This window comes from Mauremys mutica, chromosome 4, assembly GCF_020497125.1.
Source record: "Mauremys mutica isolate MM-2020 ecotype Southern chromosome 4, ASM2049712v1, whole genome shotgun sequence".
In the NCBI taxonomy this organism is placed as follows: domain Eukaryota; kingdom Metazoa; phylum Chordata; order Testudines; family Geoemydidae; genus Mauremys; species Mauremys mutica.
Window position 1 is genome coordinate 146560958 of NC_059075.1, and position 19257 is coordinate 146580214.

Here is a 19257-nt window from a genome sequence, read left to right on the forward strand (position 1 = left end):
TCCGCCCCCTGCTGCATATTCATAAGCTATTCAAATAACCCCACCCTGGGCACGCCCACTCCCACATGTGACCTTGCTGAAGCCATCGTCCACCAGGCAGGATGTGCCATACAGGGCGGAGGTAGAGCCTAGGGGCCCCTCCCCAGCCGTTACTGGAGTACCAGTCTCGCCACTCCCATAGGGCATGACCCCTTCAGCCCTACCCCCACAGCCTGGAACACCCCTGGGGCCTCTGCCAGCCGGAGAGCCAGGACCCCGCTGGCACTAATCCCTACGTGGGGAGGGATCTTGTCCCCAGCTCACGTGGAGAGAGAGAGAGAGTGTGTGTGTGTGTGTTTTCACCCCAGCTGGTATCACAACAGGCAACTCCGTGCCTGCCAACTGCAGAGGGCTGGCTGCTAACCCCCACCCCTCTCAGCCTGAGCCCCCACAGGCTGGTAGCAGGTGTCCTGTGCCCCAGAGCCAGTGCCCCATAGAATCACTGCAGCCCACACTGCCCAGCTCCAGCAACATCTTAACTATTCACCCCTTCTTGCCCCCTAGCTCCCCTAAAGCCTCCTCTGCCCTCCCCCAGGGAATAAAGGCTCCTTGGTGCATCCTTAGTGTAAGAGTGACATGAATTTTAATGCTGGAGGGATAGGGCCAGAGGCTGGAGTCCCCTCTCCCAACACCCCTCACGCCCACCTTGCTCAGTTTGTGAAAGCCTGTTTGCTAATTAACATCTCTTGGGAAACCACCAGCAAGGAGGGCAGGTCAGGGCTCAGGTGGAGGATATTTGTCCACATTGTGCTAAACTTAGAATCCACCTCAATTTGTTTCACCCAGTCAGACACGTCAAATGTCACTCTCTGGGTGTGAGATCCACTTGTTAGCATGCTTCACTCTCACATTCCTAAGCTTCTCACTCATTTTGCATAAATAAACAAAGATTTACAATGTTTTTACTTAGGCAGAGCAAGAGACAGTACATCTGGGACTTAGGGCTTGGAAAGCCACTTTCCAAGCTTGTGTACTGTGGTGACCATGGAGACTACAGGCTCTACCTGCAGGAGAGGAGGGGTGTGTGTGTGAATACTTGATTGTCAAGAAAATATGAGTTTGCCCAAAAACAAGCAGGACTTGCTTGAAAGTTTGCAGGTTCTCCAAAATAACAGTTCAAAATTTAAAATCACACTGGCAAAATTCATGTCCTCAGGGCTCTCCAACCATCTAGGCTTTTATTTCAACCAGTTAATAATTGTTTTTATTAAAATGCACTGGTTTGCATTGCATAGACTTTTCAAGTGCCCTAGTCTTTAGTATGAATGAGGATATTTAAGTGTTTCATATGCAATATTAATCAGTGTACACTTTAAAACAAACTATTAAGTGCTGGTTACATTAAAATCCTGGACTGGAAAGGACAAGAGGAGAGCCCCTGTCTTAAGCAATGACCTAACACACCACCTGGAAAGTCTCACTCTTAAGGACAGCCTACCCCTGGCACCGCCATCCCTCATAAGACCAACCAGTCTCATCATGGCAGATGCTTACATTGCCCGGTACCCAGGGCAAAACAGCCCCCTCCTTACAGCTGGGGAAGGATTGAAGGACGAATGCTCTAGCCTTGTGTGATGGGAGGGGTGAAAAGGGGCAGCTGTCGTGGAACAAAGAAAGGCCCCACTGTCCACAGGCTTTGGTCTGATTTTGGTTGTTGGGTTTAGTGCGCAGGCGTTGGGCAGCTGTAACGTCCAGGTGGGCAGATGTGGCGGTTCTGGGTGGTTTTAAACTCCACGTCACTGCTGGGCCCCTGTTCTAGCATAGTACACGGTGCTTGAAGAGAGGAGTTGCCATGGCTGCCTGCAGCTCTTCCTTCCCATTTACTCCTGGCAGCCGTGGAGTTCTGGTAAATAACCCACAGAAATCAGGCCAAAGGAAATGGGACCCTGGAGAATTTCCCATGGGAGCCAGCTTCCATCTGCACAATTAACCTGCTGCAGCCTTGGTTATAAAAGCCACTGCCTCTGGGGCACATTCCTCTCCCTCCCCCAGCACACACCGCTCTCTTCCCTCGCTGAGAGCTGCAGCCTGGCAGAAGTGCTGATTCGATTAGAGTGAGGCAGAGTGTGCCCTCTGACACACAGGTGATTGGAAGTGGAGCCACAGATACTTTAATGGAGCACTGAGGTCTGATAATAGGCTCTAATTGGATCAGGCCTCCTTCCCCCAACTCCGATTAGTTGTCCTGGCAGCAAGGCCTGAGATGGCTGTAATGGAGATGGATGCTGCGTCCACCGTCTGGGCAGCGCCTCACACGCCCCTTCGCCCACTCTCAGCGCAGTTCGAGCTGGTCAGAGCTCCAGGCCCAGAAGGGGGAGCGATGAGCCCTCCATGCAGCCGCTAGCAGAACCAGGGGGAGGGGAAGCACTGGATGCCAACCAAGTGCCCACAGCCCCAGGACACTGCATCCCTCAGCGACACGCAGCTGGGAGGTACTGGGTGTGTCAAGGAGGGAAGGGCTCCCGCCGCCTGGGTCACAGCACCCACTGCTGGGCTACAGTTCCCTACCTTAAGCCGTCTCGGGAACAACCCTCCCAGCCTTGCTGAGGCTGGTGATGGCCCCGGCAGCAGGAGAGGGCAGGGAAAGGAGCCCCGAACACTTGGCTAAACCTCATTGTTATCGACTGCCTCCTGCATTAGGTGGCTCCCCAAGGCGCCTGATGGCCTTTAATACAATTAGGACCACAGCTTACTGGAACGCAGTGAGACACGGCTCTGGCCCAAATTCAGCCCCACATTGCAGGCAGAGCTGTTCCTGCTGCGATGCCTGGGAAACGCAGCCGGCGGGAGGGGAGACCACAGCTCCAGAGTGGCCTTCTCTCCCCTCTGGCAAAAGTGGGGCTTTGCCTGCTCTAGAGGGGAAGCTGTCGGCACTGGGAGGTCTGGCCCCTGGCCCCGCACCGACAGACAGAAGCTCCGTCCAAAGTCACTTGGTTTTTATTCCATCCAATTGCCGCGTGAACAGAGCAGAAATACAAAAATAAACAGAACATAAAAACCACCGATAGAGCCCGACTACAGGCCAAGGGACGGACCCCTCCCAGCCAGCTAGCTCCCCCCTGCCAGGCCTGCGGGCCACCCCCACCCACCCCCGTTTGCTGGGAGGGCTTCCTGATAGGACACGGGGGGCTCCCACAGCATGGAGACAAAGGAGGGGGGCATCCCCTCCCCTGCTCTCTAGCACCCTCTGTCTTTCTCCAGAGTTCAGCACAGGTCCTGCAATTCCATGAGGGAGGAGGGGGCAGGGAAGGTCCGGAAGTAGGGCAGGTTCTAGCCAACGGAGCAGCCGCGTCACCCCTCCAGCCCATGCCCCTGGCAGAAGGGATGTGGGGGCATTGGGGAGGCGTGGGGGGTGTCTAGGCCTCAATTCAGTGACCTATGACCTGTGCAGTCAGGAAAGGGGCAGGGCTAAAGGGAGGGGGAGGGGTTGCTCTAATCCGAGCCAGAAGCTGAGTCCTCCAAGCTGGGGGGCGTGCTGGCGATTTCCTCCTCCTCCGAGTCCTGTGGGGGGGGGGGGGGGGAGCAGAAATGTGTTAACAGGAGACCACATACAGCCACAGCTGCCGATTGGGGCAGGCACCCCTCCTGCCCCACCCGCACCTACCTCCTTCTTGTTGTCACCAGAGCTCTCCTCACTGGAGACAAACTCCTTGCTCTTGAAGCTCTCGCCCAGCTGCTTGGCGGGGGACGTGGCTAGGGCCTTGGACGGAGCCGCTTTCCTCTCTGCTTTCCCCTTCCCCTGCTGCTGCTGCTTCTTCTTCTTGGATTTCTCTCTGTGCAGGATGGGGGACAGCGAGCAATCACAGGGTCATCCCAAGCCCCTGCTGCTGCATTGGTGGAGGTGCCACAGGCCTGGGAGGAAACAGACAATCCTCCACTCCTCGCACTCTACATGGGCCACACCTTTCCCCGTCAGCTCGCTGCCTACTCTCCGGGGAGACGGGGCCACGGCCCTTCGTCACCCACCCCAGTGTTCCCAGCAGCCCAGCCAACTTACTTCTTGGAGCTCTCCGATTTGCCGCCCTCGCTGTACTCCTTCATGGCCTTCTCGTAGTCCCTCTTGGCATCTTCCGCCTTGCGATCCCACTGCTGCCACCAGAGCACAGAGTTGGTGATGCCCCTCCTTGCTCACCTGCCCCCCCCGCCTCAGTTTCACTTCTGATCCCCATCAGATACAAAGCTACCCCCAGCATGCTTTGCCAGCCCGCCAAAAACAGATGCCCATGCCCATCCCCTCCCTGAACAAGACACAGCCCCTGCCCCATGGTGGGTTGGCCTCCAAGACTTCTTCCATCCGGTTCCCCAAGAATTCCCCACACCAGGCCTAAACCCAACACTACCCCCATCATCCCCAGACACAGCCCCCTCCCCCAAACACCCACACCACCAAAAGACAGTTACAACATGCCACGCCCCCAACCCAAGGCCACCTCTTTCTTCTCCTTGGACATGCCCTTCCAGAGCTCCCCAGCCTTCTTGGACAGGTCGGTGATGCTGATGCCGGGGTGGTCTGACTTGATCTTCTCGCGGCTGGCATTCAGCCACAGCATGTAGGCAGACATGGGCCTCTTCGGGGCGTTGGGGTCTTTCCCCTTCTTACTCTGGCAAGAGGAGGTGGCAGGTGCAAACACAGAACAAGCAGGGGAGCCATCAAGACGTAGCTCTACAGTTCCTTGGGCCAGAGGCTCTGGCCCCGATGGCAAGGGCACCTTGTGCCCCCCATTAACACTGGGGCAGGGCCTTCGATACCCCAGCCCTTCCCCCCAGCAGCCAGACTCACTCACGGGGCCCAGGCAGCACGAGACTAAGATGAGGGAACTAGGGCCAAGGAGCCCAACGGAGCCAGCGGGGCAGGAACGCAGGGAGGCTGTGAGGTGAGACTGGGGTTGGGGGAGTGGCACGGGGCTGGAGAGCTCCGTGGCATGGAGGGGAGTCACTCACCCCCAGCTGGAGGCTGCTTAGTGTCCTGAGCTGGGGAGCAGCGGGACCTTCAGGACAGTTCCCCATCACAGAGGACACTCACTCGTGGCCTCATCAGCCCCGTAAGCAGAGCTCCCAAGGCTCAATCTCCCCACAGGGCTGGCCTGCGTGCTGGAGGTAGAGGATCCCACTCCTCAGAGCCAGCGGTCGGGACCCACGCAGCCCCCTCTGCCAGGGCGGAGCTCTCACCTCTGATGGCTTCTTGCGGGGCTTGCGCTCCTTGACAACCTTGGCTTTCTTGGCTGGCTTCCTCTTCTCCTCACGGTCGCTGCCACCATCACTACTGGCAGAGACTTCGCTGTCGAACCTGCAGGAGGGAATAGAAGCCTGGCATCAGCCCCTCCTGGCACCAAACACCACTGCTCCCAGGGCCGGCAGCCCTAGCTCAGCGAGATCAGGCCTAGCATGGGCAGATTGCTCCAGGGGTGCTGGCTGGAAGGGTTAGGGCATTCACAGTATGGCTTGGGCATGGCAACAGGAAAAGCCTCCTCACCTGTCCCCTGAAACATGGTAGCAAGGGGCACTGCCAAGCACTCTGGGCAGGGTACAAGGGGCACAGCCAGCTCTTCCCCACACCAACTGCTCCCGCCCCAGACCTGCTGGCAGCAGAACCCGAGTGGCAGAGCTAAGCACAGACATCCCCGCTGGAGAGACGTGAGCCCCTCTGAGCAGAGTATGGGGCACAGCACAGGCCCGCTCCCTCTGGGCCACTTCCCAGCCTCCCAGGCGACGGGTTCCCCGTTCCTGACACGGGACCCCACCTGGGACCAAGAGGGAATATTCTATAACATTGTTATGAACCTCAGTTTCCCTCTATACTTTGCACTGCTATGCAGGGGTGCAAAAAGGTTAAATCTGCTCTAAGAGCAAGAGCCCGTGGCTGGCTGGGGTGGAAGAAGGGTCGGCAAAGGACTGGTGAAAACCAACCCACATCAATGAAGCATCCAGCAAGAGAGCGGGAACCCCAGTGGCTGGGCTGTTCACCCCTAGAGCCACCAGCCAGGAGGAAGACGACGTTCCCCCAGCCCTCAGCCGAGAAGCAGCACAAAGGCCCCAGCGGGAGAACAAAGGGGAAAGGAGGCCGGCGGCCAGGCCTCGGAGCTGACAAGGAGCCACATGGAGACAGAGGCCATAACAGCTTGGCTGGCTAATTGCACCGGCGCTGGCCAGGCTGGACTATGGCTCAAGCTTTGCCTCTCTGTGCGAAGCCAAGGCCTTGCCGATCCCGTGGGCCAGGCGGCTCATGTCCCCCCGGTCTGGGAAGGCTGCTGCTGTCGCTGCAGATACCCCTGACAGCACGGCGCCCCGAATGGGGATGATACAAACATCCTGCAGGGGTCTGGCTGGGCTGGATTTGCTGCAGGGAGCCACGGAGAGAGAGAGGGATTGCTGGGGCCCCAAGGCCCAGTTTGGGAGTCCTGGAGGCCATGGGCCTGCCCCTGTAGTGCGTTAGGCCCCAAGGACCCACACAGGGGTCACTCCCAAGGAACTGGTTATAGGATGGGCATGGACTAGACACTGTGGATCTGTGACACCACCCCACAACCCAGCAGATCTTGGTGGTGGGAAATCTTCGCCAGAGTTCTCCCTGTTGCCATTTGCTCCCACCATGCCCTGAGTAGCACCCCCAGATTCCTGGTCCTCCGAGGTCTGGGATTCACAGAGCCGCTCTATGTCCACCCAGTTATTGCTGCTCCGTGCTACAAAGATCTCTTCCCCATTAGGCAGTCCCCTCAGCCCAGATCATTTCTGTGGCTGCCAGCAGCGTTCCCTCTGGCAGGCATGCCAGCTGCGCTGCTCCAGAGCACAAATCTCAGCAAGCAGCAGAGGCAAAAACCTAGTGCCTGTTCTCTACTCTGAAACCACCCTGCCTCATTCAGGGAACCTATGATTTGTATTGTGGTAGCGCCAGTCACGGATCAGGGCCCCACTGTGCAAGGTGCTGTACAGGCACATAGCAAGAAAGACAGTCCCTGCCCCAGACAATGTAAGCAGCCCCTCGATTTCAGACACTTGTACAACCCACCACTGAGATGCAGCAGCCTCAGAGGGGAAAGGCAGCAGCTGTTTAACACCTCAGGACAGGAAGAGAAGAACCCACTGGGGCTACGGGGCAATTTAGGTCAGCAGAAGGGAGTTCCCCAAGTTGATGGCTGGCCACTTAATGGCCTTAAACCTGTGCAAAGAGCCAGGGAGACAAAAGCCTCAGACAGCAGCACCAGGCCACCTAGTGCACTGGAGCACTGGCAGAGGTGACAGTGCCTCTGGCTGAGCCATCAGCTCTGGAAGCCCCATAAAGGCAGAGTGCCCTGTACTGAGCCACTTGCTGCGCGTGGCAGCACGGCACCGCACAGCACACAGGGAGGCCAGCGCTGACGGCACTACACGCACAACGTCCAGCCCCGGCGGCCACCGCAGGTAGGGTTCCCATCCGAGAATGGGCCAATCAAAAGGCAAGGTCACAGCTCGAGAGCCCCATGCCAGGCAGCCCCTGTCCCCTACTCACTCTTCTGCTACGTCGTCCTCCTCCTCCCCGGGGTTAAACGACTCGTCTGGAAGGAAAGGGAATGCAGGGGTCATTCTTCCTCTCTGGGTGGGGGCGGGGCAGGAGAGGGGGATGGGGATGGCAACAGCCCAGGGGAAAGGGCTGAGTAAAGAGGATGGGAATGTCTCTCTGACCCCAGCTGGGGGCAGATCTCTCAACCATGGGGAGGAGCCCCAATCGCTGGACAGCGGGGGGGTGGGGGTGGGGGGGGATCTCAGCCATGGGGAGGAGCCCCCATCGCTGGACAGCCGGGGGGGGGGGGGGGGATCACAACCATGGGGAGGAGCCCCAATCGCTGGACAGCGGGGGGGGGGGGGGGGGATCTCAACCATGGGGAGGAGCCCCAATCGCTGGACAGCGGGGGGGGGTGGGGGGGATCTCAGCCATGGGGAGGAGCCCCCATCGCTGGACAGCCGGGGATGGATCTCACAGCCAGGGGAGAAGCCCCAGGCACAGGGGCAGGTCTCACCAGTCTCCTCCCCAGACTCATCACTGCTGTCATCAGCATTCTCCTCCCGGATCTTTCCCTCCTCCTTCATCCTCTCCAGGTAGGCATCATGCTGGTCTTCGTCAGAGTCAGCATATTCATCATAGGTCTGCGGCATGGACTGCATGGGGAGCAGGGAGAGGTCACATCAGTGCCACTCTCCCCCTCTCCCCCCCCACAGAGGGGAAGCGCAGACGCCACCCCCCCACCCCAAATGTGCAGAGAACTGAGAACTACAACTCCCAGCATGCACCTGGGTGCACCCCTGCCCCACTCTGGGAAAGGATCCTCAGCACTCCGAGCACAGGCTGCATGCAGGGACCAGAGGAGCGGTGTTAACCGGGTTAGGTGGGGCCCACTCGGCAAGGAGATCAGGGGGGAAGGGGCACGGCCCTTCCTTCCCTCCCAGGGCTCATGCGGGGTTACTGTGGTTAGTGGAGAGCACCACAGCCATTCAGAGGAGACCTGCACCAGGAGGAGGGGAAATCGCACGGACCTTTTTCTTCTACAAGGGCAAGGAGAGAAGAGAAAGTGAGGAGGCAGAATCTGCAGCAAGAGAGAGAACGAACCCCTACCCTCACCCAGCAGCTATGGGGCTCCCGGTCAGGATGGGACAGGGGACCCAGCCAACGCCCCGCCCCGCCCCACTGCAGGTACCTCCTTGTGGCCTCGGTTCTTGATGTTTAGCTTCTTGGCGTTGACAAAGTCAAACAGCTTCCCATACTCCTCCCTGCAGGGGGGTGACAGTGGGGAAACGGGGTTATGGAGAGGCGGAGTCTAACGCTCCCCCATCCACGAGCGAGCAAGAGGGCAGTGCACGGTGATGGCGTGGAGAATGGCAGCCCTAGGCTGTGGTGCCAAAACTTCCCAGGCCTGAGTAAGGAGCAGGATACCAGTGCAGGCCGTGAGACAGGACTGTGTCACATGGAAGAGGGCGGCAGCCCAGGAAAACAGATGGGGCAACAGCCATGGGTACAGAGGGGTGAGAGCAGACAGCAGCTGCTTGCGGGGGGAATTCACGCTCTCCTCTCTACGTTGCTGAAGGCGTACCGCGCGCCCAGAGTGGGCGGGGGGCCCCAGGCTCTCCTCTCTATGCCGCTGAAGGCGTACCGCGCGCCCAGAGCGGGTGGCTGGCCCCAGACTCGCCTCTCTACGCTGCTGAAGGCGTACCGCGCGCCCAGAGCAGGCAGGGGGCCCCCGGCTCACCTCTCTATGCCGCTGAAGGTGTACCGCGCGCCCAGAGCGGGCAGGGGGCCCCAGGCTCGCCTCTCTATGCTGCTGAAGGCGTACCGCGTGCCCAGAGCGGGCGGGGGGCCCCCGGCTCACCTCTCTATGCCGCTGAAGGTGTACCGCGCGCCCAGAGCAGGCGGGGGGCCCCAGGCTCACCTCTCTACGTTGCTGAAGGCGTACCGCGCGCCCAGAGCAGGCGGGGGGCCCCAGGCTCACCTCTCTACGCTGCTGAAGGCGTACCGCGCGCCCAGAGCAGGCAGGGGGCCCCAGGCTCACCTCTCTATGCTGCTGAAGGCGTACTGCGCGCCCAGAGCGGGCAGCTGGCCCCAGGCTCACCTCTCTATGCTGCTGAAGGTGTACCGCGCGCCCAGAGCGGGCGGTGGGGCCCCCGGCTCACCTCTCTACGCTGCTGAAGGCGTACTGCGCGCCCAGAGCGGGCGGTGGGGCCCCCGGCTCACCTCTCTACGCTGCTGAAGGCGTACCGCGCGCCCAGAGCGGGCGGTGGGGCCAGGCTCGCCTCTCTATGCTGCTGAAGGCGTACCGCGCGCCCAGAGCGGGTGGCTGGCCCCAGACTCGCCTCTCTACGCTGCTGAAGGCGTACCGCGCGCCCAGAGCAGGCAGGGGGCCCCCGGCTCACCTCTCTACGCCGCTGAAGGTGTACCGCGCGCCCAGAGCGGGCGGGGGGCCCCCGGCTCACCTCTCTACGCCGCTGAAGGTGTACCGCGCGCCCAGAGCGGGCGGCTGGCCCCAGGCTCACCTCTCTATGTTGCTGAAGGCGTACCGCGCGCCCAGAGCGGGCGGGGGGGCCAGGCTCACCTCTCTATGCTGCTGAAGGTGTACCGCGCGCCCAGAGCGGGCGGGGGGCCCCCGGCTCACCTCTCTACGCCGCTGAAGGTGTACCGCGCGCCCAGAGCAGGCAGGGGGCCCCCGGCTCACCTCTCTACGCCGCTGAAGGTGTACCGCGCGCCCAGAGCGGGCGGGGGGCCCCCGGCTCACCTCTCTATGCTGCTGAAGGCGTACCGCGCGCCCAGAGCAGGCAGGGGGCCCCCGGCTCACCTCTCTACGCCGCTGAAGGTGTACCGCGCGCCCAGAGCGGGCGGCTGGCCCCAGGCTCACCTCTCTATGTTGCTGAAGGCGTACCGCGCGCCCAGAGCGGGCGGTGGGGCCAGGCTCACCTCTCTATGCTGCTGAAGGCGTACCGCGCGCCCAGAGCGGGCGGGGGGCCCCCGGCTCACCTCTCTACGCCGCTGAAGGTGTACCGCGCGCCCAGAGCGGGCGGTGGGGCCAGGCTCACCTCTCTATGCTGCTGAAGGTGTACCGCGCACCCAGAGCGGGCGGGGGGCCCCCGGCTCACCTCTCTACGCTGCTGAAGGCGTACCGCGCGCCCAGAGCGGGCGGTGGGGCCAGGCTCACCTCTCTATGCTGCTGAAGGCGTACCGCGCGCCCAGAGCGGGCGGGGGGCCCCAGGCTCACCTCTCTATGCTGCTGAAGGCGTACCGCGCGCCCAGAGCGGGCAGGGGGCCCCAGGCTCGCCTCTCTATGCTGCTGAAGGCGTACCGCGTGCCCAGAGCGGGTGGCTGGCCCCAGGCTCACCTCTCTATGCTGCTGAAGGCGTACCGCGCGCCCAGAGCAGGCGGGGGGCCCCAGGCTCACCTCTCTATGCTGCTGAAGGCGTACCGCGCGCCCAGAGCGGGCAGGGGGCCCCAGGCTCGCCTCTCTATGCTGCTGAAGGCGTACCGCGTGCCCAGAGCGGGTGGCTGGCCCCAGGCTCACCTCTCTATGCTGCTGAAGGCGTACCGCGCGCCCAGAGCGGGCGGTGGGGCCAGGCTCACCTCTCTATGCTGCTGAAGGTGTACTGCGTGCCCTGCTTGGTCTCGATCTCGAAGTCGAAGGAGCGGGTGGTGGTGGTGCCACGGGCGAAGTTGACAAAGGAGATCTCATCGAAGCGAATGTGCACCGGGGGCTTGTGCACATAGATGAAGCCACGCTCCAGAGGGTAGAGCAGCCCCGAGCTGGCCTTGTAGGAGCAGGTGATGCACTGGGCTCCCGAGTGCCTGGGGACGTGGGGAAGGGAGAAGAGAGAGACAGACGGGGTCACACCAGCAAGGCTCCCATGCACAGACGCTGCCCCAGGGGACAGCAGCCAAGGGGGGATGGATAAAGGGATGAGAATCTGTCACACGTACCTCTGAGGCACAACTCTCCTCCCACCCACCACTGGGAACTCCCAGCCATGGGACGGGGAAAAAAGTCCACCAGAGCCAGGTATATAAGGACGGGACCTCACAGGTCAGTCATTTCTAAACATTTAATTAGCAACAGGCTCTGTATCCCACTCCCTGCCACCCAAGCTAGCCAGTCCAGCTGGTGCCCCTAGAGAAGAAAGGGCCCATATTCGATTCTCCACCCCAAGACAATCTCCTGCCCTGGGACTGGATTGGAGCCTGAACCCATTAGAAGGAAAAAGGCCCCGTGTCCCTTTCACCACCCCCTCAGTTAGACAATATCCATGCCCTGGGACAGAAGCCTCCTAGAGAGGAAGGCCCCACGACCCACTCCCCTGCCCGCCGTGTGCTCACCCCTGGAAGTTGCCGGGCACGGTGATCTTGCGGTTCACCAGCGCTTTCATGACCCGACTGACCATCTCATAGAGTGAGCCGGACATGTTCTTGGTGAGTCGGCCCTCGAAGCGCTTCTCCACCTCATCCCTACGGCACGGGGAAAACGGCAGCATGAGGACAGAGGGCAGGAGAGAGCCCAGCACCAGCAGGAACAATGCGGGATGACCCAGGAGCTCCCACGCCAACTGAGAGAGACAGGAGCATGGGAAGCTCTCAGCACCCAGCCATGAGAGGGCGACCAAGGAGGACAACGCATATTCCTTGGGAAACAGCATCTACTCCCAGGAGAAGAGCCCCCCCCGCCCAAGGCTTGGAAGTGAGCCAACCTGGATGGGGATGGCCAGACACTCATGCCAGACAAGGTTTGGAGTCCATATCGGATTGGAGGGATCCTGCCAGGAGCATGGCAAGGCTAGCAGAGGATGGGTATGGCTGGGGGGCTGCCTGGGGATGGAGACAGGATGGCAAGGGGGGGAGAAGAGTGGGGTCAGGCTTGGGCACACAGCAGAGCCAGGCTGGCAGGAGCAGAGGGATCCTGACAGGGTACAGGGCTGGGGGCAGGGCCAGACCGGCTAGGGAAGGAAGGCCACTCACTCATTCATGTTAAGGGTCAAGGAGATGTCCTCGTCTTTGGAGAAGAGCAGGATCAGGAAGTGGTAGCGCGTCTGGCCCTGCTTGATCGGAGGGTCCAGGCTGATCTGGAAAGGAAGCCAAGGACATGGACAGGTGAGGGATCCCAGGACCCCAAGATCAGGGATCTCCTCCATTCCAGCTCCCACCTCCATGCAATATCCCTCCCAAGTACCACAGGGCAGTCCCCTCCCTCCCATTTCTCAGCCCCCAACAGAAGTAGCTGGTCTGGGCCTTTTGATCCGCTGGCTACCCCGCCCCCCAGGCTCACTGGAGTGGGATCTGCCAGCCCCCCCATTTCCCCCGAATGCAGTGTGTGTGGGGGGGGGTGGGGGGGGGTGGGGGGGAATCTGCCAGCCCCTCGTCCCCCTCCTCACCACAAAGAACATCTGGCGCTGGTCCTTGTGGGGCAGCAGGAAGAGGCGCAACACGGTGGTGTAGGGGATCTTGTAGTCAAAGGTCTTGCCGTGCAGGTGCAGGAAGGTGGGGTAGATGCGGATGTCATAGCGACCACGTGGTGTCAGGCACTGCAGCTCCCGGAAGATGCAGATGGCATCCCCGGTCGCCTGGATCACGTCTGCCTTGGACAGCACATTCTGGGCAAAGGCCTAAGGGTGGGGGAGGACAGGGGGCCTTTATTCCAGACAGCTGAATGCAGCCCCCCATCCCCTTCACACAGGCCACAGCCCCATTCCCCCCAGCCCACAAACTCCCACCTCCATGGGGGCCACGCCTCTTCCACCCCCAGCTCGGCCCACACGCACCTCCACAGGGTCCACGCCATCCTCCTGCGTAGGCGGCACATAGAAGCGCACCTCCATGAGCGACACCTCGGCGTCGTCGTTCTGGTGGAACTCCAGCGTCACCTCATTCTTGCCCGTGGTGCACTGGGACACGTTGCTGAGCGGGATCTCGAACACGGGCTGCTCCCCAATGTCGAAGGACAGGAGCTGGCCTGCGGGGAGGGGGAACCCCGTGGGTCGGCAGGGGGGCAGTGGACCACCTCGTGCAGCCAGCCACTCCTCCCGTCAGACAACTTCCGCAGCCGGCAGCCCGGATGGCAAGGACAGGGCTGAGCAGCTACAAAGTGGTGCTGGGCAGACAAGAGCAACTCAGAGCTCCCCCACAACAAAGCGCCCCCTTCAGGAGAAGGTGGAGCTACAAGCTACTCCCTCTCCGCTGCACACTTAGCCATCCACTCCCAACGCCAGCCCCCACATCCTGTGCTCCTCTCCCTGCTCTACACTCCCAGAGCTGGCCTTCACCGCAGGCTTAACTCCAGCTCAGTCACGGGTTCTTTCCCAACATGCTCTGTGTTCACACGCCGCTAACAGCGCTGCAGCCAGCACTCCCCAACTGCAGGCGGCTGTTAACACGTACTGCTACCCCGAGGTAGATGCAGTTAAGAGACAAAGCCACAGGTGCTCACACCCATTGAGACACGAGGGCCTCCAATCCCTTCCCATCAGCCCCCTGACCAGAAGCCAACTGTCTGTCTGCCTCTGCTCGGCTCTCCATTTGCAGCCTCTCCACTAGCCTCCATCTCCAGTGTCTGTTAGAGGGGGAGGCTGGCTAACTTGCCCGGGGATGAGCGTCCAGACAAGTCGGCCCCAATGCCCCGCGATTACGAGCAGAATGCCCCAGGGAGTTGTGATGCTATGAACCTTGGGCTGGCTCTATTGCTTGCCAGGGCCAGATACAGCGCCAGCACGGGTGTCACAGCAGGGGAAACGTGGCTGCACTGTCACGGGTTAGGCTACCGCGGGTAAACGTGTCCCATGCTTCACAAGCAGCGAAGACACAGCCCCAGAGTCACCTCCAAACTTCACGGTCCCCCAGTTCCAGCCCTTCACACACAGATCCTTCTCTGCCAGCTCCAGACGATAATGGGACTTGAAGAACTCCGACAGCTTGTCAAACTCCTGAGTGGGAAGTAGAGAATGGCCATCAGAAGCCACCATACTCCAGCAGCCTGAGCCGTGATCCCAGGGATCCTCCCTCCTCCCACCCGATCACCTCAGGGCTCCTTCCCTCCCAGAGAGACCCGGCCAGGGCTAGTACCCCCCAGTCCCCCAGCAAGGAGCTCCAGCGCTCTCCCATCTAGGATGGCTCATGCAACACACAGCACGTGCCAGGAAACAAGTGAGCTGGGGAAAGACTCAGCCGCTAGGAGAACTATGACCACAGAGCTAAGGGAGAGCGAGGAGTTACCAGCCACGCATCTTTGCTGGACACTCGTGTGGAGCTGAAACCTCTCGTAGGGATACGCCCCAGTACACGACTGGCAACTGCAGAGGAGCCAGTCAGAGACCCCAGCCGGTCAGAGTAGCCTCAGCCAAAGCAGGGACACTTACACGTTCAAAGAACTCCCTGCAGTTTGACTGGACTTTCTCTACCTGGTGCTGATGGGCTGTTTGTTCCAGCCCTCCCACGCGTCTAACTTCCCTTTCAGCTGCGTGGCCACGCAGCAGCCTATTAAGCGCTGCGCAGACGCTCAGGGCTGCGGTGGGGAGAGATTCCTCTCCCACGGCCCCGGACCCAACCCAGCCACAGACCTGCCACGGCCGAGGAAGAGATGCTCTTCCCCCGGCCCCAACCCAGCCCTGGCCCGGACCTGCCACGGCCAAGGGAGAGGCACCCCTCCCCGCCAGCCCAGGTGATGCTGGGGGGAGTACTCCAGCCTGCACCTCAAACCCCTCATCCCCAGCCCCACCCCAGAGCCATCCCTTGGGTATGGCGAATCGGGGCAACTGCTCCGGGCTCCACACTTCAGTGTGAATGAGTCATGCAGGGGGCGATAGGCCGGCCCAGGAGGGGTGGGGTTGGGGGGTGCAGGCCAGCCCGGGGAGGTAGCAGGGGGCTTGGCGCCAGCAGCAGGGGTGGGGCCCGCACTCACCAGCGGGAAGCGCACGTTGTATTTCTTTTTCTTACACTGCCAGCATCCTAGTGCCAATGGAATATGCCAGTGCCAGGGTGACCCCATCCACTGCCCTTCCTCCTCAGACCCCTTCCTTTTGCAGGACCCCCCAGCACAGGGGGCCCCCTCGCCCCTAGCATAGGTGCCACCCTCTGACTCTCCATCATCTCTTGCCCCCCCAGCACCGGTGTCCCCTCCCCACACCAGATTGCATCTGTATAAAAAATGTTAAGGGGGGCCCATACAGGCTGATTTGTCCCGGGCCCCACACCCCCTAGGGATGGCCCTGCCCGAGTCCACCCCCCCAGCTGGAACCCTCATCCCGCCCACCCCAACCCTGCCCCAGCCCTGAGCCCCTCATCCCTGGTCCCACACACCCCCGACACATGAATTGTTATGTGCACCAATACGAAGATGATGAGTCACACCTCACTTCCATATTGGTGCACATAACTAAATTCATTCCACACACAGGTGGGAAAAATTAGAGGGAACACTGCCCCTCGCTCAGTCTCTTTGCCTCAACTTCCCTCAACACCTGTTCCATTCTCTCCCCTGCTTCCCTTCAGCTGATCCCCCGCCCCCCAACTACACCCACCAGAAAAGAATACCAGGGCACCAGCAAGACACTTGCTGCCATCACATATTTCACTGGGCTTGTGTGTTCCACTCCTACTCCCGACCCAGTGTCTGTCTGGTCTATTTAGACTAGAAGTTCTTCAGGGTAGGGACTATCTACTACTCTGTACAGAGCCTAGGGCAATGGGACCCATTCTCAGCTGACCCTTAGGCATTACCGTAATAAACACAATTAATTAAAAAAAGACTCTTAGGAGAGAGCCTTGAAGCTAAAACTCATGGCAAACTGTTTGAGCCAAGAACAGGATCCTTAGGGCAGGACGAGGGAGGTGTTTACACAGAGCCAGACGGGATCCAGGGCTTGCGAGGGTGTGGGCTGCATTGAGGCACTAATGCCACAGCGGCAAATCCAGGAGGTTGACCAGCAACTGTCACCTTGTAGCTGGTTGGGGATGCCCACCCACGTCACTTCCCCCAGGGAGTCCTGGCACTGGTGGGGTGGGCGCTTCTAGAAGGGGGAGCCGGCCAGGCCAAAGGTCTCACCGATTCCCTGAAGCCGTCATACTTGTACACGTGTCCATTCTTGGTGAGCAGCTTGAGGCCATGGCCTAGTGCCACCCGGCGCCAGATGCCCTCCGCTAGCTCTGAGGCCTGGATGTTGTCCACCTTGCCTGTCTTGCTGTTCTTAAAGATGACGCCCTGGCGGCTCAGCCGCAGTCGCCCATCATTCTGGCAGAGAGAGACAGGGGTTGGTAGGGGGCACAGGGACAACGCTCCAAGAGCTAAGTGCACACGCTGGGGAGAACAGCAGTGGTGACCCTCTGGAATGGGGTCACAGAATACACCCGGAACCCCACATCAGCCAGCAACACACTTCCTCCTCCAGGGAAAAGGCTACTTAACACCCATCCGCATGGATGTAAAACAGAAACCCCACCATCTCTCCTCTCCCACACAGGGGTGCATGCACCCCATATCTAACACACACCACTAAACTCACCCCAAACACCCTCCCTCGCCCTCATGCAAGCTTCACTCCAAGATCCCCTCGCCTCCCACTTCAACTGCCCCCCATGCATCACAGGGCCATAGCACCAGCTCTCCAGTTTACGTCAGCCAGAGGGGCACCGTCAAGCCTTTATTCGCTTTAGCTAGAGGACGGACTGACTGGCCACTTAGGAGCAACAGCCCAAACAAGGGCATTTCACAGATGTAGGGACAACATTCCCCAGTGTAACCATCATGAGCAACAGCCAAAGATTTGGATTTCTTGGCATGGGAACCGACTCATTTATAAAGCTCAGGGCACCATGCACCTTCGCTGTAAACTGGCAAACACTCATGTCTGGGAATAAAAAGAATCTTGCACTGCATTTTCTGAATGGCTGAAACTTGGGAGCCTTTCAGGCTAGGCCACCCATCAATTCCCACAGCACTTGGTGACACCATGCAACATTTTAGAACAAAATGCAAGGAGTCTGCTCCCTGAAGTCCAATGGGCTGTGAACTTTGGTCAGCCGAGTGTTACCTACCAGAGCGGGAATGCAGCCAAAACACTGGCGCTAACTCCCCAACACCCAGGAAATTGTCACTGGATCTTTAATACCTACGGGGGTCTGGCCATGTTTTGTCTCATCAGAATGATGCAGCCCTGCTCTCCTAGCATGCTGCTTGATCTGTGGGCTCAGTAATGACTCAGGGAAAAAGCACACACCCCTCCCCCAAGTCACTTACAGCTTCTAGGTTTTACTTTGGGGTGGCACTCCAGCTGTGACCCCCACTTAGCTTGAGAGCTGTAATGAAAGCGGAACCACACTTCAGCACCTTGTCTCAGCCCTAGATACACCACTCCATCAGCCACAACACCACCACCTTCCCAGATTCTCTGCTTCCCACCCCCAGGAAGGAATGGCTTTCCAGGTTTCCTGCGTCTCTCACCATGGACCCCTTCACCTCCTGGTATATTTCGTTGAACTCCAGCGTGTCTGCCATGATGGCCCCTCCCCCACTCTGGCAGGGTCTGTCTCCCAGAGATGGGTTTGGGAGAGCTTTGGAAACTAGGTTCAGTCAGGAAGCTCTTCAGAGATGAAGAAGTTCTTCAGTCCCCTCCCGAGTCCCGCATGCCCGGGTAGCACAGAGGGGAGGAAGCTGTAACTAGGGTGGGTGTCAAAACAGCCAAGAACCTGGGGAGGAGAGGAGAGAGATGACCCCATCAGTAGGATGAGGCCAAGCAGGGAGCCAACTCAGGAGCCCCCCAGAGACTGAACCCATGGGGTAGCCACAGAGTAGATACAGGGGCAGGCTCCCACCCACCCAGTGAGCCTCACCCAGCCGGGCCTGGGCAGCTGGAGAGCATTACAGAGCTCTCCAAGGGCTGGAGGCTGAGCCCCAGCAGAAGGATCAGACAGAACCCTCCTCATCCCTGTCTTCACCCCGCCACCAGACCCTCCTAGAGACCGACCCCCTCCCTGCCCCATCCTCCCCCAGACACCAGACCCTCCTAGAGACCAACCCCCTCCCTGCCCCATCCTCCCCCAGACACCAGACCCTCCTAGAGACCGACCCCCTCCCTGCCCCATCCTCCCCCAGACACCAGACCCTCCTAGAGACCAACCCCCTCCCTGCCCCAGAACCCCCTGCCCCATCCTCCCCCAGACACCAGACCCTCCTAGAGACTGACCCCCTCCCTGCCCCATCCTCCCCCAGACACCAGACCCTCCTAGAGACCGACCCCCTCCCTGCCCCAGAACCCCCTGCCCCATCCTCCCCCAGACACCAGACCCTCCTAGAGACTGACCCCCTCCCTGCCCCATCCTCCCCCAGACACCAGACCCTCCTAGAGACCGACCCCCTCCCTGCCCCATCCTCCCCCAGACACCGACCCCCAGCCCTGCCCCAGACACCAACACACCCCCACCCACTGCCAACCCCCCCATCCCCAGACACCGACCCTCCCCATCCCCCCTCTCATCCCTGCCCCAGAGACCAACCCCCTCCCTGCCCCAGGACCCCCTGCCCCATCCTCCCCCAGACACCAACACCCCCCCCCCATCCCTGCCCCAGAGCCCCCCTGCCCCAGGCCCTGACCCCACCTCTGCCCCAGGTACCAACCCCCCCGGGGGTCAATTTCCCGCCTGCGCAGCACAAACCTCATGCGGAGCCTCCCTCCCCACCGGAAGCCGCCCCCCCCCCGCATCCGCCTTCCGGCTCACGCCGGCCGTGAAGGGCC

At 60.5% G+C, this 19257-nt stretch overlaps 1 protein-coding gene across 3 annotated transcripts; it reads right to left on the reverse strand.

The window, feature by feature from the left end:
• Positions 1–2981: 2981 nt before the first annotated feature.
• Positions 2982–19257, reverse strand: SSRP1 (structure specific recognition protein 1). 3 transcript variants are annotated; one of them, XM_045016435.1, is made up of 17 exons: positions 19178–19257; positions 17967–18211; positions 16572–16757; positions 14349–14454; positions 13297–13487; positions 12910–13140; positions 12497–12600; positions 11861–11989; positions 11114–11335; positions 8709–8781; positions 8034–8172; positions 7526–7571; positions 5209–5326; positions 4470–4640; positions 4037–4125; positions 3644–3812; positions 2982–3540 (listed from the first exon to the last, which is right to left on the reverse strand). In XM_045016435.1, the coding sequence occupies exons 2-17, from the start codon at positions 18018–18020 to the stop codon at positions 3472–3474; spliced, it is 2097 nt and encodes a 698-aa protein (XP_044872370.1). In that variant the 5' UTR covers positions 18021–18211; positions 19178–19257; the 3' UTR covers positions 2982–3471. The 3 variants fall into 3 exon arrangements, with proteins under 3 accessions (XP_044872370.1, XP_044872368.1, XP_044872369.1); XM_045016433.1 differs by having other exon boundaries at positions 2984–3540; positions 4037–4128; XM_045016434.1 differs by lacking the exon at positions 19178–19257 and adding an exon at positions 19121–19140 and having other exon boundaries at positions 2984–3540; positions 4037–4128.